This window comes from Myotis myotis, unplaced genomic scaffold (assembly GCF_014108235.1).
Source record: "Myotis myotis isolate mMyoMyo1 unplaced genomic scaffold, mMyoMyo1.p scaffold_m19_p_13, whole genome shotgun sequence".
NCBI classification, from domain to species: Eukaryota; Metazoa; Chordata; class Mammalia; order Chiroptera; family Vespertilionidae; genus Myotis; species Myotis myotis.
In genome coordinates, this window is record NW_023416317.1 from 34326469 (window position 1) to 34352259 (window position 25791).

General features: G+C 51.0%; 2 protein-coding genes across 5 annotated transcripts in view; one reads left to right on the forward strand and one right to left on the reverse strand.

The window, feature by feature from the left end:
• Nucleotides 1–7393, forward strand: part of CAPN7 (calpain 7) — a 53144-nt gene extending 45751 nt beyond the window's left edge. Inside the window, exons 22-23 of one of the 3 annotated variants that reach the window (XR_004971571.1) lie at nt 3826–5375; nt 5809–7393. The gene's annotated coding sequence lies outside the window, so the exon portion shown is untranslated. Of the gene's footprint in view, nt 1–1544; nt 1564–3825; nt 5376–5808 lie in introns of those variants that run through there. The other 2 variants (XR_004971574.1, XR_004971573.1) reach the window with 2 other exon arrangements.
• SH3BP5 (SH3 domain binding protein 5) overlaps nt 1–25791 on the reverse strand; it is a 66462-nt gene that overhangs the window by 8947 nt on the left and 31724 nt on the right. Inside the window, exons 4-5 of one of the 2 annotated variants that reach the window (XM_036332652.1) lie at nt 2839–3003; nt 697–759 (exon numbers count right to left, since the gene is read on the reverse strand). In XM_036332652.1, coding sequence (XP_036188545.1) covers nt 697–759; nt 2839–3003 — 228 coding nt within the window. The remainder of the gene's footprint in view (nt 1–696; nt 760–2838; nt 3004–25791) is intronic. The other variant, XM_036332653.1, reaches the window with a different exon arrangement.

The window sequence follows — 25791 nt, forward strand, 5'->3', positions numbered from 1 at the left end:
GGGGCCCAGAAGGTGGCTTCTCTCCACCATATGGGAGGGGGCAGTACGTACCTGTCAGGAAAGCTGGCCTGGACAACTCCCCATGTGCCATCCAGGCCTCAGATCCACGCGCCCAGGCCACCTGCCCACCAGGACCGGGAGGGGAGGCTGACTGCGGCCTTCCCTCTGCTGCAGCTGCCAGTTCATAAACACGTCCTGCCTCCCCATTTCTAAGCCACACTTTCCTCCTCTACACTGAGTGGCCAGATCATTATGACCACCCCATCAGTGCTTCATGGACACTTCCAAAAACGCTGAATACTGAAAACTTCCTAAGCAAATACTCTCAAGGCTTTATTATTATTATTTGCATAACTAATTCACTTCATTGTACTGATGGGGTGGTCATAATAATCTGGCCACTCAGTGTATTTCTACCTGGTCTCTTCTGGCAGACATGAGAAAAGCCAATCCTCCCTCCCAGATGCCAGGCCTCCTCTCCCAGAGGGTGAAAGGCTGTCACCTTCCCATAAAGATGCTTCAAGGCCCAAAGAGACCAAGTTGGAGGGGCTGCTGCTGCCCAAGGCTCCAGTGGCCACTGCTGCTTGCAGCTGCCCAGGCCCTCCTAGCCCAGCACTGGGCAGAGAACCTTTCCTTGTCCGTCTGTGGCATTGCATGTGGCCTCCCAGAGAACACGAGGGCTCCTAGCTCACTTACAGTCTCCCAGCACGCTGGCTTCAGCCATGGCTCCAAGTGTGGCTGCTCAATATCACCATACGTCTGAGGGGTACAAAGAGGACACACTGATGGCCTCAGGCAAGGAACGTGGGGACCCCGGTGTTCTCCCACTGTGCCTGGGGTGGGGATCATGTAGCCCAAACCACTGCCAATCCCTCAAGGCAGCCCTGGACCTGAGTCTGGATCTTTCTCTAGACCAGTGATGGCGAACCTTTTGAGCTCGGCGTGTCAGCATTTTGAAAAGCCCTAACTTAACTCTGGTGCTATGTCACATATAGAAATTTTTTGATATTTGCAACCATAGTAAAACAAAGATGTATATTTTTGATATTTATTTATATATTTAAATGCCACTTAACAAAGAAAAGTCAACTAAAAAAATGAGTTCGCGTGTCACCTCTGACACGCGTGTCATAGGTTCGCCATCACTGCTCTAGACCCTTGATTAGTACTTTCTGTAGAAGAGGATGGCAAGACGCTCCCTTCTCCTAAAGAAACAGGCTCCCCAGAGTATCCACAGGTCAGACAAGGCAGGAGGCATATTCCATTCCCTTCGTGGTCTCCATCAAGCACTATTCGGCAAGCCGAGCATGCCAGGCCCCCGAAGCTCTGGGAGTAGGCGGCAGGAGCTCCATGTGTGAAGATGCTAAACCCAGAGGGAGGCTTGCAGCCAAGCCACACACAGAGCAGCTGCCTGTCCATCAGATTCAGGGAGCACAGCCCCTGTAGGCTGAGTTTCTCCGTGACCCAGGGGTGCGGCCGGGCAAAGCTTTGCCACCAGCTCTGTCTCTTGCTAGAGTCCGTTGCAAACTCTCCCTCTCCCTCAGGAGTTCAAGGAGCAGCACTTCAGGCCTGTGCCCCTGGGAAGGAATCTGGGAAGAGGACCAGCAGCCCAGGGGGAAACCCTGGCCTGGGACCCAGGCACCTGTCCACCTGCAGTGGTGACCCCCACAACCAAGGAACCTTCAGTGGCCGCAGGAGGACACACATCAGGAGCCCTACGTAACAGGGGCGGCCAGAGAAGTTTGGTCCAGCCCCACAAGTCGCTCACGGCACCATCCCAAGAAGCACCATTCCCACCGGGGATGGAGTTGAGTAATATGGTTGTCCTGGAGACGCCTCCTTGTGGTACCAGCCACTCACCATCCACTGGGGCCCCGGGACTTACTAAGGAAAAAAAAGGCAGAAACATGTTTTGTTCTTTTTTTTAAAAGAGCAGATCAAGTGATTTCTGAAACGGTTTCTTTGGCTAGTTTGAATCTTCGGTGGGGGTGGAGAAAGGGCAAGAAGGAAAGGAGAGCCCTGGCCCGTTTGGTTCAGTGGATAGAGTGTCAGCCTGCAGACTGATGGGTCCCAGGTTCGATTCCAGTCAAGGGCACAGGCCTGGGTTGTGGGCTCAACCCCCAGTGTGGGGTGTGCAGGAGGCAGCCGATCAATGATTCTCATTGATGTTTCTATCTCTCTCCCTCTCCGTTCCTCTCTGAAATCAATAAAAATATTTTTTTTTAAAAGAAAAAGAAGGAAAGGTGACCTCCAGCAAATATCTTGGAAGGAGCTAGTGAGAAAGTGAGAAAGAGAGAGAGAGAGAGAGAGGTGGGGCGGGGGAGTCCTTTTCACATCTTTCAGGCTGTGGCTTGTAAATTTCCAAGATTTCCAACCTCCGCTGTGGGTTTTCATCAGCTGACCCAGGAAAGCTGTTCCAGCCTGTGTTTGGCTCTCTGAGCATCAGGTCCACTAGGGGGCAGGAGGCCCAAGGCTACACAGGCCCAGCCAGCTTTTATTTAAGGAAACACAAGGCCATCTTTAATTGTCAGGTCCCCCTGGGCTTGAACCACTGTGACAAGTGACATTGAAAAGGGAGAGGCTGCTGGCATTAACTCCTGGCTTTTTCTATTCCTGCCCTGTGACGCTCAGGGAGCGATTTTAGGCCACATGCCTGGGAGTCTGTTTCCTCTGCTTGGGGAAACAGCACACGCAGAACTCACCAGAACCAGGGGCCAGTCGGCATCGGACAGACAAGAAATAATGTGAGAGACGCCCCCACACACACCCACGGGCACACAGACGCTGACAGACAGGGACACCCAGGTCACGCTCCCCCGGCACACGGCTGTGACTCACCCTCTGGGTGGCGTGATTCAGCATCTCCTGCCAGGCCGAGTCGAACTGCCGCTTGTCGTCCTCGAGCAGCCGCTGCTCGGCCAGGGAGATGGTCTCCTTGGCGGCGCGCAGCACCTCCGTGGCCCTCTGGAAGTCCTGCGTGGCCTTCTGCGCTTCCAGCTGAGCCTGGTGAGGAAGGACCCTCGTGAGCCCTCGGGAAATGGCGGGGCTCCTGCTGGCCCATCACAGCCTCCCAAAGAGGAGGCTGGGAACAGGCCTGGCCCCCGCAGGTCCTTGTCAATGCCGGATGGGCCGGTGAACGGACAATTTTCACAGCCCAGAACCCAACAGACCAGATAAACATGCCAAGTTCCGGTCAGAGTCAGAGATGGCAAGCCCGCCCCTCGGATGACAGGCATGGCCACCCGCGGCCTGTCACGGAGTTCTCATTTGCTAATGATGCCAAGGGAGATGCCGTGGTCCCCAACCCCATCCCCGCCCAGATCCGGGGCTCAATTCACAGCAAGTCAGGGCAGAAAGTTCCCCAGAGGGTGGGAACCGTGGTGAGAGATGCAGACCTTCCCAGGCTCACAAAGCTGGTGAGAAGCAGAGCTGTGACCGGACCCCGTGAGTCCCACCCAGTGCTGTCACTCAGCCAGACAGGCCCCCACCCAATTCACACCCACTTGCAGGGAATGTCAAGTGGAAGAATCAACAGACAAGGCAGCCAACCACGCTGGGCTACCACCAGCCACATGTGGCTTCAAGCATTAGAAATGTCTTCAATCCAAACAGAGCGTAAAACACCCCAATTGTGAAGACTTGTTGCTACAAAAAAAAGAATAACCATCGCCTTCATAACCATGTGGATGCCATGATGAAATGACAATGTTTGGGATACACTGGGTTAAACAAAATAAAGTAGACTGTTTCTATTTTTTTTTTTTAAGCCCGGGTTACCAGAAAGTGTGAAATGACATAGCTGACTCTCATTCTGTTTTCTTGTAGACTAGCTATGCCTCCTTCAAGAGAGGACCATGTGATGGCATCGGAAATCAACAACACACCCTCGGGTCCCCACTCTCGCAGGCAGAGCATGGGCAAGACACTGCCAAATGCTGCCCCGCTCAGTCAACCAGATCTGCATGCCAGTTACATCACTTTAGGAGATACCCACAGGGCAGTCCCTGGGACTGCGAAGGGGAACTACGGGGTCCCCACAAATCGTCAAAGCCTCACATGACTTAGAGGAAGTCTTCAGAGACCACAGGCTGAGGACACTTTTCGAGACGGTTATGTGGAGCCCATCAGCCCCAGGCAAGGAACAGCTCTGTGACCCCCTGGGTGCCACACTCCATCACTCACTGCACACAGGCTGGGCACCACACCTGCCCTTCCCGGCATTGGCAATGTGGTCAGGGAGCTGACACCCCGCCGTAACGAGGCACCATGGGACGGAGGGAAACGTGCAGTGAGGGGATGCGAAGGGGAAACTTTCCAGTAGAGGAATCGAGGGGACTTCCCTCAAGGAGGATGGTCCTGAGCTGAGGACTGAAGATGAGGGTGATTTGAAAATGGGGTGGGAGGACCGAAGAGGAAACAGAGTGTCTGTAGGAGACTTGACAAAGCAATTTCAGAAAGGAACCAGGAGGGAAGGCTTTGAATGAATGCCAAGCTATAGCTTCCACCAGTGGCCCGGAGACCTGCCTGCTGTGGACATCTGTGTGCCCTGGACCACACATCCACGCAGGTGGCCTCAGCCACACGGTGGGGACAAGGGGCCTGCTCTCCATAGTACTGACCAACCCACTGAGGAGTGACAAGACAGGGCGACGTTCTGCAACACAACTCACTGCTCCAGACCCCGTGCCTCCGGGCCCATCCATGGTTCTCCCCCAGGAGGGCAACCCTCCTGGGGCCCTCCATTCACCCGGATGTGATGGGGGGAAGGGGGGAGCATGGGGACCCATCACTTAAGAGCTGCCCCCACCCTGCACCACCAACTGCCTACAGGCTCAAACCAACACCAGCCACAATGATGCATCCCACGGGATTCTAGCATTTTCTAAGAAGAAATTTGAATGTGTTCTTAAGGAAATTTTAGTATTTCAGTTCATCGACATTCAGTTCATCCCCAGGTCTCCCTGCCTGAATTACGAAGCTCTTCTTTCCTCAAATAAAGAGAGAGATGCCCTCGTGGGGACCTGCAGAAGCGTGGCTTGAAGAAGCAGCCCTGTAGGTGCTCAGTGAAAAAAAAGAGGTGTGGCTGCCGCGCCCGGGCCAGCACCTCCTCGCCCACCGCCGCGCATCTGATGAGCTCAAGTGAGGGAACCAAGTCTCTACAAAGAGGGGAGGGAGGAAGCCCAGCTACGGGGCCTTGCAGAACATGCTCTTCAAGTTCCTACTGAATTTTCGAAGTTTCCAAAGGTTCCTTCCTTCCTGCATGCTGGTGTCAGAATTATGCTGATCTTGTCATAGCGTGAATACTACTAATACGAAGGTTCGGTCTGCGCTGAACCCACAGACACTCCCCATCACTTACCTACTTATTCATTCAAGTAAGTGTTGGGCATGTGTTCTGCACCACTGTCCATTCTCTCCACCCTCCTTGGTAACAGGAATGTCTCTGGGTGAGGCAACGTCCCTGCTGAAGACCCATTTCCCAGCTGTCACTCAGCTGGTGTCCCTGTCACTTTTGGCTAATGAGATATAAATGAACACTGAGTGGGACTTCCAGGAGGGCCCCTTGTCTCTCCATGTGGGATGTGAAAACAATGGCTGGTGCTTCAACAGCTATTTTGGACCATGAGGTAACTCTCTCTTAAGGATGGAAAACAGTAAGTTAGGCCTCTGCCCTGGACTGCCTACCTCCTGACTTTTCACATGACAGAACAAAATAAGTCTCATGCTTAAGCCAGTGTTGTTTGGGGGTTTTCTGTTCTATTCCGCCAAACCTAAACCTAAATGATAACACTTCTTCCCTCCACACAGCTGGGCTGTTCTGCAAACCTGACAGAAGTGACTGCAGCAGCCAGTGCAGATGGGTCAAATCCTGGCCATAGAAACTCAGGCGGCATCCAAGAGTCTGACCGAGGAGGACTCGGCTCTGAGACTGCGTCCCAGGGTCATCGTGGACACACAGCCTGGACAATCAGAGGCCAACTGAGCAATCCCCCGAGGAGCTGGCTGTCTGGTTCTCCCCATCTTGTGAAAGATGGGGCCCAGAAATCTTCGGCGCAACCAACCAGGTGTTACCTTCCGACTCTAGCAGAGGACCCAGCCCTCGTAGGAATACATTATTTGAATAAGGGCCTCCACACACATGCACAGGCTCCCTGGTGATTAGCCCACTCGCAGCAGAGAAGCCCAGTTAGCAACGTGAAGGGCTGGGGCTCCGCTGAGAACAGTACCAAAGAGGTTGAGCTGTAAGACGCAACCCAGGAAAAATCCTAAATATCCTCATGACTCATGGACACTAATGGCCTTCATGGAAACAGCTCTACGGAGAGAATGTTAAGAGGCTGCCCATGAATGAATTTGATAAGCGACCTTCTTTAGCCACTGGCCCAGGCCAGCTGTGACTGTGAGGCACTCGGAAACACGTGAGTGTTCCATCCAGTGTCGTCAAGGGGGTGGAGGGTGAGGGTAAGAGAGGTCTGCCTTTGTCCCAGCTGCCAGATGGGAAAGACTGCAGTCATGGCCGTCTGACTCAACTTCCACTCCAACCCACAATCGGTGTCAGGAAGGAACAAGAGCATCTGGACATTTGCAACAAAGGTTCAACATAGAAGGAAGTTTAATCCCTTCGTTTGTTAAAGAAGGGCCCAGAGAGGCAAGGCAACGTGCTGAGTGCCACACAGCTACTTGGGGGCTGGCCAAAGCCAGGGAACCAGAGCCCCTGACCCCCGGTTGGGCTATTTCCGCTCTACGGTGGTGCGGTGCCTGCCGGCCTGGGTCACTCTGGCAATGACATAACCAGGGGACAAGTGGATTGCTGCCTCCCACCTGTGACTCAGGTGGCACCGAGCCGCCTAGGGTGTCACTAGCACACCAGCCAGTTAGCTGCGGAAACGGAAAAGGAGATGGGGTCTTGTCACTTGGCTGCCCAAAGCCCCACCCGAGCTGGGGGCTCCAGGTCCCAGAGAGCACCCACAAGACGAGACACAGTTAATGCCCGACTACGAACCGACGTAAATGTGGACACAGATGATCACAAAGAAAATCACAGCAGCTACGGCTGGAGTATTTGTTCTGAGTCAGATCCTGTGTCTAAGGTGTTCTGAGTACAGTGCCTCGTTTCAATCTCAAAGTTACCCTCTGAGGTCAGTCCAATTATCATCCCTACTTTCTGAAAGGTTACGTGCATTGCCCAAGATCACCCAGCCACCAAAGGTGGGGCCAAGATCCAAACCCTGACCCAGAGCTTCCTGCTAAACTTCTATCAATTACCACCTGCTGGGGCCACCAACTCCTGGCGAAGAGGCACTGGTCAAGCTATGTTCGCTCTCACCTCTTCACCTAACGAAGGCCACACTGGCCACCGTTACGTGTGTGTGCGTGGGGGGGGGGGGGGTGGGTCGCAGGGAGAAAAGAAAGGATGCCAGTACCAAGGAGAGCACGGGGTTCTCTCCACAGAGTAGGGTGGACGGAGGGGCTCCTGTAAGAGCTGAGCTCGGTCAGTCAGGAGCCAGGGAGCGGAGTGGGGTCCAGACGCTGGTCCTGCGTGCTCTCTGAGCCCAACCTCCCCCCCACCCAGCCCTGTTTCCTCATCTGCTTGTGGACCAATGGCCCCCACTCACAGGGAGTGAGGAGGCTGAATGAGACGCAGGGAGGCAGGGGCCACATTCCTCCATCCCATTCAGGGCACAGGCCCAAGGAGAGCTTCCCCACTTGCTGGCACCTGAAGCCCAGAGGCATTCTCTGGCTTACTCAGGAAGGAGTGGGCTCAATTTGCATGTACTCCCAGTGCTTGATGGGAACAATTATGGAGCAACAGAGGCTTCCAGAAACCCCTGGACACTAGGGCATGAAATGGAAGATGGGACTACCCGCCTCCCTTGTAAAGAGAACCAGCAAGTCACCAGCCTGGGGTGAAGCGGAAGCTGCCCGAGTGAGGTCAGCAGTGGCCCTTCCTTCCACTTCCACGTCCACGTCCACGTGGGGCAGCGCAGCACTGAGGAAGCACAGGCAGGCCTGGCTCCTCCTGCAGGGGAAGTGCTCTGGCTGGGATGCCCCCCCACCAAGGGGACAGGACAAGGTCCCTGCTGCACTGGGCAACCACTGGTGGGAAGCCCCGTCCTTGCTTTAAAATATACACACTCACACTCACACACTCACTCACACACTCACACACACACACACACAAACTCACACATACACACACACACTCACACACACATACACACACACACTCACACACACATACACACACTCACACACACACATACACACACAAACTCACACACACATACACACACTCACACTCACACACACTCACACACACTCACACACACATACACACACTCACACACTCTCACACACACACACACACTCACACACACATACACACACACACTCACACACATACACACACTCTCACACTCACACACACACATACACACACAAACTCACACATACACACACACACACACTCACACACACATACACACTCACACACACTCACACACACACACATACACACACTCTCACACTCACACACACACATACACACACACTCTCACACTCACACACACACTCTCACACACACACACACATTCTGTCCTTGCCTCTCTATGTTGCTGCTGTAAAGAACCCATCCCCCAGCTAGAAGCTCATGAAGAAAAGTCCCAGATTCCTTTCCAAGCATCGAAGATCAAACCCTGGAAAGCGCGATCCAAACCCTACTGGTCTCAGGGAGGGAGGGTGTGCGACATGAACATCAAAGTGGACAGACAGATGCATCTGTTCTCACTGTTACTCAAGCTCGTTTTCTGTGTTCAGAACAATCCTAGGGATCGGCACTTGCCAGAGACTGAGACGTTCAATTCTAAAAACGTCTCATCCTTCCACGCCCCTTTCAAACCGCCCTGTGAGGTTCACTGAAGGGCGGCCAGAGGCAGGTACCAGCTATTGGCCCTGTGGATGTTTAGGACACAGACATCTTAACCAGAAGCATTTTCTAGAGAGAATTCCCCTGAGCCCATTTAGTTCCATGATCACTTTTCATGTCCAGGGCTCCTCACTTTTTTCATTTTTAATCAGTCAAAATTATTTCCATTAGCATCAGTTGTTTTCTGTTTCAAATCCATTTGAGCCATTGAACAGTTTTGTCCACATCAATTTTCTAATTAGAGCTTGTGCCATTGAGTTTTTCATTATTTCTATTAAACTCAACTTTCCTGGACCAATTGTTTGCAGATCAAAGAATTTGTTGAATGGATGGGTCATCGATTTTTACTCAGTCTCAAATGTTACCATGTACAGTTTGAGCCATTACCAGTTAACATTAAACTGTACACTATACAACATACTAAGCAATGTAAAATATTAAATAGGAGACCCGTGTATTTCTCCTTAGAGAAATATGACAAAACTCCGAGTGATTTTAACAGATGTAACACAGGGCCTAAAGTTGTTCTAGTGGACAGGCCACAAGGTTCCTTAATGCACCGTAATGTCAAAAGAGCCTCAAGGGATTAAGGGGCGGGGGGGTAGTCAAGGTCACGGTCAAATACTTCTATTCTGTCCTGGGGTTGAAGATGAGCTGCTTAAAAACAAAAATTAGTCCCGCTGGCGTGGCTCAGTGGTTGAGCTGTCAACCTATGAACCCAGAGGTCACAGTTTGATTCCCGGTCAGGGCACATGCCTGGGTTTGGGGCTCGATCCCCAGTGTGGGGTGTGCAGGAGGCAGCCAATCAGTGATTCTCTCTCATCATTTTTTTTTAAAATATATTTTATTGATTTTTTACAGAGAGGAAGGGAGAGAGATAGAGAGTTAGAAACATCGATGAGAGAGAAACATCAATCAGCTGCCTCCTGCACATCTCCTACTGGGGATGTGCCCGCAACCAAGGTACATGCCCTTGACCGGAATCGAACCTGGGACCTTTCAGTCCGCAGGCTGACGCTCTATCCACTGAGCCAAACCGGTTTCGGCTCTCATCATTGATGTTTCTATCTCTCTCCCTCTCCATCTCCCTTCCTCTCTGAAATATATATATATACACATACACACACACACACATATATATATTTATATTTATACTTATAAATGTTTTTTAATTGGGTGCCAGAGCTGGAAATAGCATCTCCCTCCTCCCAGCCACAGCCACGGAGGCGAGGACCTGAAGGCCTGATTCGGCAAAGGTGCTCTCACCTCCTAGTCTCTCCTTCCCTCCAGGGGAGGAGCCAGAACCGGGCATATTCCTGGCACCAACAATGACCATTGTCTTGGGTCTATAACCTTGAACAAGTCACTGGACTGCGCAGGTCGGAATGCCAAGGCCTCTGTGAACTCCCAGGGAGCCTGCGTTCCAGCTGGAAGACACATCATTACAGCAGGTCCTACCAGGCCACAGCCTACAATGCAGTGTCCAGCTTCCACCTGTGCAAACGGTCCATCAGCAGGCGAGTTAACCACCAGGCTATTCTGCTTTGCTATTGTCTCTATTGTTGTATATGTCTGCAAATTTTCCCTAATTAAAGCTTCCAAAATTCCTTCTTGATGTACTTTTTTAAAAATTTAGGATTTGAGAGAGAGAAACACTGATTTTTTGTTGTTGTTGTTGTTCCACTTATTCACACATCCACGGGTTGATGCTTGTATGTATCCTGACCAGGGATCGAACCCACAACCTTGTGGCAGGATGACGCTCTAACCCAGCGGTCGCCAACCTTTCGGACCTCACGGACCAGGTCCGAGGACCACTGGTTGGCGACCGCTGCTCTAGCCAACTGAGCTACCCAGCCAGTTCATGGACGTCTTGGTCAGCTATCACGCTGCTGTTTCTCTGGCATAGCTGCTTCCTTAAACGCGAACCTATGCACTGGGTTGAGCAATAGCGTAATGTGAGGGAAAAGGGAGGTCTGCACTACTTATCAACTCAAAATAGACCAGCCGTTTCTAATCAAATGCAATCATAAGAAAACACATTTTTTAAACAGCTGGAGAAATGTGAAAAAAGACTGGTTACTAGATATTAGACAGACTATTAATTTTGTCAGTTGTGAAAATGTGACCTTTTAAAAGGCTCTTCTCTGTTAGAGATAAATACTAAAGTGTTTATGGGTGAAGTAATATGATATCAAGGATTAAGAAAAAATAAGAAAAATGAAAAAACAGGGTGAGTGGGTAGATAAAACATGATTGGCAAGATATTAGCAATTGCTGGGCTGGTGATATGCTCACTGATTATTCTACTTTTGTGTGTCCTTGAACAAAAAGTGGTAAGGAGCCGAAACCGGTTTGGCTCAGTGGATAGAGCGTCGGCCTGCAGACTGAAGGGTCCCGGGTTCGATTCCGGTCAAGGGCATGTGCCTGGGTTGCGGGCACATCCCCAGTAGGAGATGTGCAGGAGGCAGCTGATCGATGTTTCTCTCTCATCGATGTTTCTGACTATCTCTCTCCCTTCCTCTCTGTAAAATATCAATATATTTAAAAAAAAAAAAAAAGTGGTAAGGAAATTCTTTTTTCAGCCTATGGTTTATGCTATCACTTTTGCTATTTACCTGCCAGAGTCACAAAACTCTCAAGAAAATGCTACTCACTCAAAGATTAGGGAATCCAAAGATATTTGTTGATCATATCGTCTAAATAAATAAACAAACAAACAAACAAACATACAAACAAACAAAATACCTGCAGGATTGCCCACGAAGGGTAGTAAACAGTCAAATGCTAGCCAAGCGAGAGTCGCCTTTACAAGACTGGCAGGGCTGCCATCCCTCAAAGCCATCTTGCCCACATGTGATCTTTAAACAGGACCCACCCAAACTGGGGCGGGGGATGGGGGCAACATTGGCCCCCCAACATCCTGCTTGTGGCCAAACCCCTCTGGCTGTCCACAAGTTCTCATCTCTTCTGCTAAGATTTACAGCCCTCACATCTTCCTCTGTCTCTAGCAGAGACAAGAAAAAAATACACCCACTCACAATGATCAAGCACATTATCACCATGGAGCCCTCTTCTTTTCTTTTTTCTTTTCTTTTCTTTTCTTTTCTTTTCAACAATCTTTATTGTTGAAAGTATTATATATGTCCCCCTTTCCCCCATTGACCCCTTCTAGCCCACTCTTGCCTGCCCCCCATCTCCCCCCACTACCCACCCCCCAGGCCTTCACCACCCTATGGTCTGTGTCCTTGGGTTATGCGTACATGCATACAAGGTCTTTGATCACATCCCACCCACCCTCCCCTGCCTTCCTTCTCCACCCCTCACCACAGAGCACTTTCAAAGGAGGGCAGAAACCAAACTGCAGGCCCTGCCCCTCCCCTGCACTGAACTTCTATGGAGGGAGGAAGGAGGGAGGGAGGGAGGGAGGGAGGGAGGGAGGGAGGGAGGGAGGATGAGGGGCACTGGGGCAGGGGTGCTCATTAAATCCCTACTGAGCGCCAGGTATTCACCTATGAAATCTAGCTGAGAGCCCTGCTGGCAAGTACTGCTGTGCCCCTTTAACACACAAAGAAACTGAGGTTAAGAAACTAGTACAAGTTCCCTAGGCCAGAAGGAAAGGAGACCGAGGCTCAAAGCCAGACCCCATGACTCTGGAGAGGAAAAGCACCAACCAGAACCCTCATTATTCCACTTCTCCGAGGTGACACGTAAAGAGTAAGTCTCCAATCCCGGCGGGAACCACAGGACCACTGGGCACCCACAGCGCCATCTGCACGCCCCCTCTGCCGGGACCTCTGGCCAAGATGTTCTCCCTGAAAAGCATCGAGAGGCCTGACCAGCCCTGCCCAGCCTCTCCGCACCCCGCAGCGCTGGACCAAGGAGCAAATGGGCTCCAAGGAAACTGCGACCGGCTTTCCCAGCATCCGTTCTTTCCTGGACTATTTTAAATGCTTTCTGTCTCTCAGCTTCCAATCCCACAGGCCCAACTTCAACTCCACTGGCATCCATTCCGCTTCACACGATTGCATTTGGGACACCTGGTCATCTTTCTAAAGTGCGTCTCTGATGATGTCACTCCCATGCCTAACACTTCCCCGACGCCCATCAAACCTACAGCACAGCCGGCGTTCGCACTCACGAGCACCATCCACCCAGTGAGACCCAACCACTCACCGTTCCTTCAGCATTCCTCCCTCAACACACACCCTTCCTCCTCCCCACCTAGCGAACTCCTCCTCATCCTTGCCAACCCATCTCAAACACCCCATCTTTGGTGAATTCTTTTTCTACGACAGCATGCTGGACTCATTTGCTGAACAATCCTATCTTCTTCCTTATGACACGTCAATGGCCAAAAAAACAAAAGAAAGTTCTGGCCATCCCTCAGCCTCTTCTTTGGTGTGAACAGTCCTGTTCCTCTGGAACTTACAGGTTTTCCCCTTTTCTGAACTTCCATCGGTCCGTCTCCCAGCACCTGACAGAGACCTCGTTCAGAGACCGCGTCACACTGCCCAGCCGCGGTTGAGCACATGAGAGTTTGCAGAACGAAAGCTTCTTGAGGACAGGAACTGTGGTTTATCCTTGACCACCCACACGCCCAGCACTGATGAGCACATGTCCCTTCCCCAAGCCACTCTCCCGGGAACTGTTATCCTCTCCATCCCCGGCTCTACGGGCCATTTTGCTAAGGAAGGCCCTGCTCATGCTCCTCTGACATAGGAGGACTAATTAAGGGTCTGTGGTTGGCTGGGCCATGAGCCAGCCACCATTCCCCAAACAATAATGGCCTCCACTCCTTCAAATCCCATGCAGAGCAGTAAGAACCTAATCTAAGGTTATGGGGACAGCCGGTGTCAGAGGGAGACAGCATCCAGCATGTCACCGGGAGGCTAGCTCTCTGGATTCAGAGAAAGGGGGCAGCCGGAGCATCCATCCGTCCTCGCCACCTGCCCGCTAGCGGGACACACCGCGTGCCACTTTCACGGGCTAACCCCGTGCTCTGCTGGTCTCCATTTGGAAACTGCTTTCGAACATGATTTTTAAAATCGGTTCAAAGTCACTGACATTCCTCATGCCCCTGAGACAAGAAATACTCAGGAGAAATGATGGGAGTCTCCACCTGTGGCCCCTTCCCTCCCAGGCTGGGACCCACAAAAGGCGCTTGTCACTCGGAGAGCTTCCTTCGATCGGCCAGGACGGGTCTGCCGCCAGCCAGCGCCTCGCACACCTGCTTGGCTCCACTCCCAAGACGCTGCCATTAACAGAGGCAGAGCGCACACCCAGCCTAGACAGAGTGACTTTAGCTGACACTACCTCGCTCTGCAGCTGGAAGTGGCTGGTTGGGAAGGGGGCTCTCAAGGCTTTCTACCTGCGAGAGACCCACAAAAGAGACGTGAAATCAGAAGGAGAAGGAACAGTAGGACAACTCGACCCCAGGGCCACAAACACGTGCTAGATGGCAAGAGACAGCTGGTCAGTCCCCCTGGCCCAGGGCCCTCTACGTTGGTGCTACAGCAAAAGGCCCAGCATCCACAGCCTCTCCTTCCTGAAAAATGCAGGGAGTTTCCTTAAAGCAGCATCATCCTAGCGACCCTGGGAGCCTTACAGGAGCAGGGACCATGCTAGTGAAATTTTAATTCCCAAAACCTCCCCTGGTGGCCTGTACACTGCAGAGGTCGAAGAAATATGTGTTTAATTAAGAGACAGCTAGAGTGCAAATGATACGCCACAAACAACCCCCTGTGGTCGATCATTTTAATGCACTTTGTTAATTTTTTCTTCTGTGGCTCACAGAATCAGATAAATCTCTCTCCGGGAGCATTTATCCTTGGAAATGCCCATTTATAATGTGAAAACTCACCTGAATGATGCCTTAATTGTATACATTAGATGGTGCGGTGTGAGTGCCATTCTTTCCAGATGGGAATAATTCCCCCTTCCGCTCTCCCTCACACACACCCTCCCCCCCCCCCCCGACCCCCAAGATGAATGATACATAACCCAGGTCCCAGTGGGTCTTTGGGAAATTCGTTCCTGGGTAAAATTCCACCCTCTCTGAGTTCACGGGACCAAGTACTTATTGCAGTAGTTTGCCATGTTATAAGAGAGTGTATGTGGAAAAACACTTTGACACCTGCCCAACATATGAGCATGTTGACACGTCTCTTGAATTATTTTACTATTCACTCGGTCTCCTCGACAAGATAGCAAACTCCACGAAGGCAGTGACCACGCTTTGTACACCGTGAGCCTCCACCACCGTGGTGGGGAGGAACCTGCACCTGGAAACATGTTATTCCAAGCCCATCATCAGCCAGGGGCCTGGCTGCCCTCCCCAGCTTCCCCAGGTTTCGGGCCTGCCTGGGCCATTTGTCGCCTGGCTCACTGAAGCGCAGCCAAAGGAGCGACTGATTCACTGAGATGCCAACCCTCCTCCTCCGACCCAGCTTTGGCCTCTAGGTCAACCTGCCTTAATTTTAACTGCCACCTGCAAGAAGATCTCCAAAGAATTCCAAGGTCAGGGGGACGCAGATGCAAATGAAGGCTCAATATAAATAAGAGTTGGCACAGCACACCTCGCTGCCTGGCACAGTAGATGAAAAAGCTGAGGGATCCATCACAATGCAAGTGCAAAGACGTCAAACAAGGCTGAAGCCAGCAGACCCTGGCCTAAGAGTGACAGGGCTCAAGAGCGCACACACCCAGGCCCCTCCATCCACTGGAGTCGGCGCCATGTCAAGCTACCCGGGGGTCTCTGAAAAAGACAGGAATGGCCATGTGACAGAGCCAGGGCAGCAGCTGGGCTCCCAGCCTAGAGAGGCAAAGTTGGTGCTAGCTGGCCTGGCAAGGGCTCTTCATGTGAGCCAGGGCTTTTGGCAAATCCCCTCCTTCCCACCAGGTATTGCCACGCAAAGTAGGTCTGAGGACTTGGGCCTCTCCCAGCTCTAGGGGACCAGGAACAAATTGCAGCCAATGGAAGGAACTAAGAAAAGGAAAGGATTAGACCAGCCCCATGGCAGAGTCTAAACATCGCAAGCCTATGTATATATAACCCTCCCAATTCCAAGCATCCCTCCTTTCTCCAAGCATTCGTTTCCCTTTTAGCACACACCATGCATGTGAAGATTTGCAAAGGATCAGAGGCCATTTCTGCCCGCCAGGAGCTCAGACTCCACAGGTGGGTTCCTTCGCCCCAGGCGGCCCCAAGCGTAGAGGTTAGAACACAGGCTCGGGGCTGCCTGGGTCAAATCCTGGGCAGGCCACTCAGTAGTATGATGACCCAAGCATCTCATTTTACTTCTCTGTGCTTCAGTTTCCTCATCTGCAAAATGAAGGGAATAGCAGATGCTACCTCATGGGGTTGCTTTGAGAAGTCAACAAGGCCAAGTGCTAAAACAGGCATAGGGTACACAGAATAAGTGTCAGCTGTTACATAAGCAAGCATTATGCAGTGTTAGCTCATGGTTATTAAGCCACAGGACATGGGTGACTTTTAAGAGAAGCTGATGAATACCCTAAACTCGTGATTATAATTTATGCACCCGTGTGCACGCACGCGTGTTTTCAGAGATGATATCCATAACTTCCGTCAAATTCTCCAGGAAGCAAAGCTGAAGACAAGCTTAGCGAGGGAAGGGCAATGCCGAGTCTGTAGATGTTACACTGACCTGCGTCTTCACTTTAATCAGGCCAAGGTCGAAGCTAATAGTGCTGTCCAACAGAACTTTCTGCAATAATGGAAACATTCTCTATGTGCGCTGTCCCAAAATAGTAGCCATCAGCCCCGTGTGGCTACTGAGCATTTAAAATGTGGCTGGTGACACTGAGGCACTGAACTTTTCGTTTTACTTCGTTGTATTAATTTATATTTAAGCAGTCACATGTGGCTGGTGGCTACAGTTCTGAACATCACAGAATTAGTCAGTCTGGGAGGAAAACATCACGAAAAGAACAGAATATTCAGTGATGCAGAACGTTCCGCGATGTACTCAGAAGTGAGTGCAACAGCAAGATGCACCCGGCAGATCTGAGTACTGGTGGGGGCGGGGGGGGGGGGCAGACGGGAGGGTGCACACTGGAGCGCATCACGGAGGAGTGCAGGTGCCAAAGGATGAGAGGGGCTGGCCAGACTGTGCTTGACACTAGAGACAGAAGAAGTGCTGTAGTCGTCAGGGTTCTTCAGAGAAACAGAACCAACGGGATGCACATATATACAGATTTCATTTAAGAAATCAGCTCATGTGATTAGTGAGGCTGGCAAGTCCAAAATCTGAACAGGGAGTGGTCAGCAGGCTAGAGACCGAGAGAAGAGTCAAGGCTGCAGTTCAAGTCCAAAGGCTGTGTAGGGCAGAATTCCCACTTACTCAGGGCAGGGCAGTCTTTTGATCTATTCAAGCCTTCAAATGATTGGATCAGGCCCACCCACACTATGGAGGGCAATCTGCTTTACTCAAAACCACCAGTTTAAATGCGAATCTCATCCAATAAACATCCTCAAAGAAACATTCAGAATAATGTTTGACTACATACCTATGGCCCAACCAAGTTGACCAATAAAATTAGTCACATCTACTAAAGTTTTTGAGCAAGACTATCAGTAGAATGACTTCGGCAAGATTCGGCTGGGGGGCGTGAGGGATAGGGAGGGGGCACTAGAAAACAGGAATACCAATTGAAAGGCTATTTCAATAGTCCAGGCAAGACATGAGGGCTTGCACCAAAGAAGTGGCAAAGGGAAATGAGTCATTTACTTAGCATTTATTAAAAGAAAGTAGGAATGGATTCTGTGACAAAACACACACACACACCTTTATGGGAAGCTAGCATTTCCTTAGTTCTCCAGCACAATATAAGGGAAAGGAAGTTTCCACACCCCATAAAAAAGGAGGAGGTAATGCAGCAGGCAGATATGGGGTTTGCTGTGCTTGTCTACTCCAAGAAGTCCTCCTATGCCTGCTCTGTGGGGCACAAATGCCCGTCTCTCTTTCCAACCCAGAGCCTTTCTAGAAGACAGAGAGGCCACACTACAGATGTGGCAGAGTTGTTTAGCTGACTCCCCATATCCATTCTCCCCTTCAGACTTAGAAACAATTCTGCTAAAAAAAAAACAACCAACAACAAGCTGCACTGGCCGGTGCTGCTAAGTAGTTAGAGTATTGCCCATGCACCAAAGGATTGAGGGTTCAATTCCCAGTCAAGGGCACATACCTGGATTGCAGGTTCGGGGCACATTCGGGGAGGCAACCAATCGATGTGTCTCTCTCACATTGATGTTTCCCCCTCTCTCTCTCTCCCTGCCCTCTTCCTTCCTTCCACTCTCTAAAAGTCAATAGAAAAAATATCCTTGGGTGAGGATGGAAAAAAAAATACTAAAAAAAATCTTCAAGCCAAGCCTCCCTTGTAGTTATCCATGATTATGTGACTAGATTCTGGCAATGAAACAAGCAGGGACTTCCACAGACTCTTTAACATAGAAGAAGCATATGCCCCTGCCCCTTCCTTCCTCTTTTCCTGAAATACAGATGTGATGGCAGGGGCTCCTGGAGCTCTTGGACCATGAGGTGACCTTGAGGAGGGGACTCACATACTAAGATGAAGAAGTAATAAGCCACGGGGTCTCGGATGACCATGGAGTCACAGCACCAACCTAGACTGCCTAATTCAGGTCTTTTTTTTTAGGTGAGAGGAGGTAGCCTTATGTGTGTAGGCCACTGTTTTTGAGTCGTCTATTACTTGCAACCAGATGCAATTCCTAGTGGATACAAGATGAAACCACTCTTTTGTGCACAAGGCAATGTGAATTTCAGGCTGTTAAACTTCATCTGTATAGTTACTTATGGTCTTGGGTGTTGGGAACATATATAAACTAGCATAGTGCCTTATACCTCACTAGTGGCCCGGTGCATGAATTTGTGCACATGGAAAGGAAATTAATTAGAAGAAATATTTTAATATTGCTCTTCACCCTTTCTCTATACTGGAAGTGCCAATAGTCAATGACACCCGCTTCTTTTGACTTCAGAGGTATGTTGTGCCAACAGTTGGTCTTCAGGCATATTCTGTCGATGACACACTTTCTTTCAGCTTCAGAATGTCAACAAAAACAACCAAGTTCATGATTGGCAATGACAGATCAAAATACACGTGTGAAATTGGCCCCCTGAGAGCTTTATATGTATTGCACATGCGCAAGTCAACATTTATTTTTAAATCATCAGTGCGTGTCATATGTACCAGCCGGTCGGCCGGTCAGTCGGTTCGTCAGTCCGATGGTCAGTCACTTAGCCTTTTATATATGTAGATGATTTCCTTCCAACAGCTGCTCACTGAAGAGCCCACTACAGATGCCCTCGCCTACCCAGGTGGAGTGCCCAGGTCAGGGTGGAAACAGACGACCTGGTATTCTGGTATAAAGAGAATCTTCACTCAGATGGCCTGAGCCTGAGATTAAGAGACTTAAATTCAAAGAATAGGACATTCCTAGAAGAGCTCAGGACACCACAATTGTTAGAAATAGCAAAGGCCCAACACCTCTGCAGGATGGTGCTTTGCCAAAAGGGATGGGGAATGCACCTGAGGGTGGATACAAATTGATGATCACACGGTATCTCTTCCTTACTTCATTTAAACCGTCTCTTCAAAGGGAGGCTTCCTAAACAAAGCCCACAGGTGCCCACACTGAAGCAAAGAAATGCTCTTTCCTCTGGGAGAATGTACGTTCTCCAGTGCCTACAAAAGTTTCAAATGGAAAAAATGAATAAACAAAGCAGCCCAGGATCACATTAACTAAGAAAGGCACTCAAGGCTGGGGTTAGAGGAGAAAGCTGGAAGGAGGCAGACGCCAGGCAATGTCTGCACAAGTCAGTGGAAAAACAGCTGAGGAACCCACATTCCAGAAGTTTCCTGAGAAGAGGCCCAGTTGACGTGTCCTCCCATGGAACCCTCCAGAATTCTGTCCAGAGCTGACCTGCTCTCAGCAATCAAGCTCTTGGGGGTTAGGGAGGAACAGACTCAGCCGCTGAGCTTAGAAACCCCATTTATTCCTAGGAAAGCCAGGCTTAGGAGTACCTAGAACAGGTGTGTGAGCATATTGAGTGCTTTTCGGTTGTACTGAACACCCCCACGGATGCCCTCACTTGCTCTTGCCCAAGGCTACGGCTGAAGAATGGTAATGCGGGGACCAGAACCCTCCACAGCTCCACAGGCTATGAATTCGGAATCCCTGAGAAGGGGCAGCTGACTCCAAAACTACCTTCTCCATCTGGCTGATGACTCAACACCCCAACTTCCCCCCTTTGTAGCACATAAAAATACAGGACTCCCAGTTAAATCCGACTTTCAGGTAAATAACAAATTTGTTTTACTTAAGTATGTCCCTACTCTTGCATGAAACAGAGTTATACTTTAAAACATGATCTGAAATTCACGTTCAACTGGGTGGCCGGCACTCTGTCTGCTGACCCCACCTTTGGCTTAAACTCCACAAGAACATTCTACTGCACAGAAATGAGACTCTGTCTCTGGCCTGGACTTCTGGGTATTGCCCTCTTGGTGCCATGGGTGTGGTTCCTTCACACACCTGTCAAGAGCTGGACATGAGCCCTAGCCAGTTTGGCTCAGTGAATAGAGTGTCGGCCTGCGGACTGAAGGGTCCCAGGTTCGATTCCGGTCAAGAGCACATGCCCAGGTTGCAGGCTTGATCCCCAGTAGGGGGCGTGCAGGAGGCAGCCAATCAATGATTCTCTCTCATCATTGATGTTTCTATCTCTTTCTCCTTCCCCCTTCCTCTCTGAAATCAATAAAAAACATATTTTTTTTTTTAAAAAAAGAAAGAGCTGGACATGAGCATCAGGATGGAAACAGCAGATGGCAAACCATGGGAATGTTTGCCTTTTGGGTTTTTGTCGTTTTGTTTTGTTTTTTAGCAGAACCAAAGTTTACTGGGAGCATCCGTGCGAATTAAAGTCCATCAGTCCATGTGTAGGTCCCACACGGCCATAAGCCAGGTGGGCGCAGGGACGTGCTCTCCCGTCAGGAACCCGTTGTGTGCCGGGGAGAAGGGTGTAGGGCCATGGGGATGTTTTTAAAGCATACGTACTTGAACATCCAGAGTAAAGCTCTGAGATATAATAGTCAGCTACTCCTCAGAGTAAACAAGTCCATTGGATCTTAAGGGTAGATTTTCATAGAAGGGACATGGGGTTGGGGGGGGGGGGCAGAATATGAAGTCACACAGGGAGGGATGGGAGGTGGGAGGGGAAAAGAAAGGAAAGCGGGGGGGCAGGCGGGGGGGCGCAGGGGGGATCCCCAAGGCGAGGAAAGGGAACGGAAAGTAAACCAAACGTGCTCCGGAGAAATCTTACTATTGGGCCAGGGCCCAAACCTTGCTGCCTGGCAACAAAACGCCTACCCATGTTGACAAAACTGGTAGCCACATACACCTCCTACTCTGATTTTCTCATCCGAAAAATCAGTCACCCGCCCCTCCTTTCCAGGGGGTGCCCGTGGTTTACAACGTGGGGAGGAAGGAAGGGGTGATTTATGTCAACGCAATAATTTCACTGAAGGCAGATGGCAGGGAGGGGAGGAAGCAAGAAACAACCCCATCCAGCTCGGCCTCTAACTGCGAAACTGCGGTGACAAACCCCATCTCTTAGTTTCGGGCAGCATGTCGCCTAGCAAGCGGCACTTCCTGGGAGTCAGCGGTGCCTCCGTGAAAAGCAAAGGGGACAGGGAGAGGGGAACCGTCCCTGGCAAAGCTCCCAACCGACAAGGTCATGGTGGGTAGCATGCTTACTGCTGCCTGGGTGAGGCCCTGCATGTGAGCAGTGCCCCATTCCGGGCCTTCTGCCACCTGCCAGTCAGGTGAGGGTCCAATGCAAGGGGCCCACAGAACCGCCAGGAGAGGAAACCTCAAGATCAACAGGGCTCCCTGCTCCTCTCCAGCAGGACTCGGAGGCAGAGCCAGACAAGCAGGAGCTGAGTGACTCCAAAGAGGGTGGGGGAAGGAGTGTCCTTCCGACTGAAGCCTCAAGACCTACTCTAGCCAGCAACCTGGGTCAGAAGCTCCCCTCTCCACGCAGATTCAAGATTCTAGGCTCCACACTGCGGCGGCTCCTTCCCCCCAGTCTCCAACCAAGACTGCAGGCAGGATGCGTGCGGCCCTGCAGGCGAGGGAGAGTTCATGGCCGTCTCCCTTCTTGCTGTAAATCACTAGGATCTCTGCTCTGCGACAGGTGCCCCGTCACTCCGCTGCTTGCCCTTGCCGTGGGCAGCCGGGATGACGCAGTTCCCAGGAACCGGCCGGTGGCCACCCAGCGGGAATACGATCGGGGCCCCCGGGATGGACGTCACTGACCCAACCTCCTGACCCAAGTCCCACGGCGAGAGCTGCCACCTAGGCAGGAGAGCGGCTCAGCAGAAGTCGAAGTGACCGGGAAGAAGGGAGGCAGGACGGAGCTGCACTGGCCCCAGAACAAGACAGAGGGCCATGAGGGGGAGAAGCCTGAAAGGGCCCCCAATTACTTAGAGCAAGAGCCTCCCAGTTCCCCCAGGGCAGGAAAGGCAGGGAACTAAGTGCACAGATGAGCTCAAAATCTTCCTTTAGCCCAACCAGTTAACTGTTTCTCCTGCCCGTTCCCTACGATGTGTCAGAGGGTAGGGCAGGCTTTGCAACAGTCACCAAGTGCCTCCTACGTGCCAGGCACCAGGCAGCAGCCAGAACCGGGTAGATGCAGGTTCAAACCCTTGCTCCTCTCCTCAAGAGATCTGTGATGTGGACGCGTTACTTTTCCTCCCGAGCCTCAGTTACTACCCCCCGCTCCGTATGACGACGGTAATGCCACCTTGCCCTGCTGCTGTGAGGAGCAGATGAGATAATGCACACAAGGGACCTAACTACTGCTGACCTGGGCACCTAGTAGGTCCTCAATAAATGAGGATGTGGGGAGCCCCCTGAATAACTCAACTTCTCTAAACCTCTGTTTCCTCTTCTGCAAAAAAAAAAAAAGAAGTGCCTCTCTCATGCACTAAAGCACTTAGAAAAGTGCATGGTTTACAACGAGTGTTAAAATGACTCCTCTTCCTCCTCCCTCCGTCCTTAATCTCTGACTCTTGTCCCTCCACACACTCTCCTCCGTACTCTTCACTCCCAACTCCCCACCTGCAGCCGCCCTGAAATTCCCAGTGAGGAACCGTCACACGTTCAACACACAGGAGAGCCGACTCACCACCGTCTCCCAAAGCCAGATCCCCAGACTCTCAGTTTCCTAACTGGCTGCTCAGGCTCTTCAAGTCCAAGCCTCGGGGTTCCCTCTGAGCCTTTCTTGACGGCTGACTAACCACTAAGTGTGCCAGTCTTCGTAGTCTCTCGGATGAGGCGCACCCCACAGAGGTGTGTGTACAAGCCTGACTTCTTAGCCCAGTAGCTGAGGCAGATGCAACCAGAAGGGCCCAAGTAACAGTCTCTGGGCTCAAGACTAGTTTCCTCATCTGTAACGTGGGGACAAAATGGGGAGACAAATGGCATCCCCTACACAGAGCAGTACCCATGCTGCCTAACACACAGATCTCAAAAGATGGGGCCAGATTAAGGTAAGGACAGGACACTGGTCGTCGATGCCCAATCAACTTGACAAACACAACATGAGCCCCATGTGCCAGAGCCCACCGTGGCTGCTCTGCAGCTTCTCAACCCAGAATGGAGGCCGGGCGGGGCTGCCAGGTGCTCCTGCAACTGGCCACAGGCCACACCGTTCCTTCCCTAGCTGGTCCCCCAGCCCGGCTCCCTTCCCGCAGCCCTGGTTAACTTCATGCTGTCTTCTCCCTCCCATCTCAGCCCTGTCCTGTGTACCCAGACTCTCTCCGTGCTTTGGGGCTCAGGCGTACGGCTCTTCCCCAAGCGTTACACACACACACACACACACACACACACACACACACACACACACTGATCTCGCTCCACTGGCTTCTTCCACATGCCATCAACCATGCCATGTGGCCCAAACAACTGTCCATCTCACAGGCTAGCTAGGGTCATGTTTTCCCCATTTTTGTTGGTGATCAGGCATTTAAATTGGCCCCCAAGCCTAGTGCTGAAGTGCTGTCCAGTGTTCCTCAGCCCGAGAAGGCTGTGATGCCCCTTACAGAGAAAACGCTCCTTTCAGATAAACTGCATTCAGGCATGAGTCACGGTGCTGCTGGCCATGAATTCGATGTTCATGAGGCAACAACAGGGTACATCCAGGAAAGGGGAGAGGAAATTTGCAGATCCGCACTGGAGGCCGCCCCAGGTCGTGTAAAAATGAAGTCTACAGCACATGATGAAACCTTGGAAACGTGGCTAAATCTGTGGACTCCATTTGACATCAATGCCGGAGAGGTCATGACCAATTAAAAATGGGTGGTAGGCAAGTCTGGGAGTCTGAACGCCGAAGAAATTTATGAACATGTCGCCCAGGGTCAGGAAAATGTTCAACCCTTCTCGGCTAATGTTTTATTATAAAGAACCTGGGCCTCTCAGTCCCCACTTACGGAGGGTCTTCTGCAAACAAAACCGATGTCTAGAATTTCCCAGCACAGGAAGAGGCAGCACTCCGTTCCTCTGTGATTAACATAGGAATTCGGGGGACTGCCTGATGCACGTGACCTAACCCATGTCACGGGAAGCACGACTCCGCATCCATCTGGGGGCCTCGCCACATTATCTGTTTGGGCTTCGAGCGCTTTAGATCCGTCAAAAAGTAAGTCGGCTATTTCCTCAGCATCAGTTTTTGATCCTCTGGCACGTTTTATCCTCACGAGGACTAACTCCGTATGGACGCAACCTGCCTGGGACCACCTTCTGTCCCCAGTCTCTCTATCTTCCCTATCCTCGCCCAGCCTGCACAGATTTGCTTCTTCTTCCCAGGGGTTTTTACTGTGTTTTGTTTGTTTGTTTGTTTTTAAGGCAGATCCACCAGGGAGACATAATACTTGACAAAAAAATACATCTGAAATAATAATAACTTACTTTCTTTTCCTTTGACCCCAATGTTTCACATGTATTAATTTAATACAACAGTAAGTTGTAAAAATGGCTATAATACTTTGCAGGCAGAGCTTATGGTTTCCCACCTTTTTTAATTTTATTTTTTTTAATTGATTTCAGAGAGGAAGGGAGAGGGAGAGAGAGAGATAGAAGCATCAATGATAAGAGAGAATCACTGATTGGCTGCCTCCTGCACACCCCACACTGGGGATCAAGCCCACAACCCGGGCATGTGCCCAGACCGGGAATTAAACCATGGCTTCTTGGTTCATAGGTCGACACTCAACCACTGAGCCAAGCCAGCTGGGCTGTTTCCCACCTCTTGACTTTGGACTGGCCATGTGCCTTACTCCTCCCAAAGGGACAAATGGGATGCAAGCAGCAGCCTGGAATCCCCACAGGAAGAAGGCCCCCTGGCCTGCGAGATGAGACACATGTGGTCCAGTCACCCCTGACGCCTCAGCTCACAACCAGCCAACTGCTTGATGGATAAAACCATCCAAGATCAGCCAGCCTCCAGCCAACCCACCAAGTGACTGTAGATGCATGAGATCAGCCAGTCAGGAAAACTGCCCAGCAAAATCATGAGCTAACGAAGTGCTGTAAGCCCCTAAGTTTGAAGTGGTTTGTTCCATAGCAAAAGCTAGAACTGACACACAACTCCACTTTACAGATGAAGAAACTGAGGCACAGAGATTAAGCAACCTGCTGAGGTCCCACTGCTATTAAGCGGTGAATTAGAATTCAAAGGCAGGCAGGCAGTCTGGCTCCAGGGACTAAGTATTGCTGATTGCCCCACAGCTAAGTCATTCTACAAGTTTCAATGTTTCCCCAC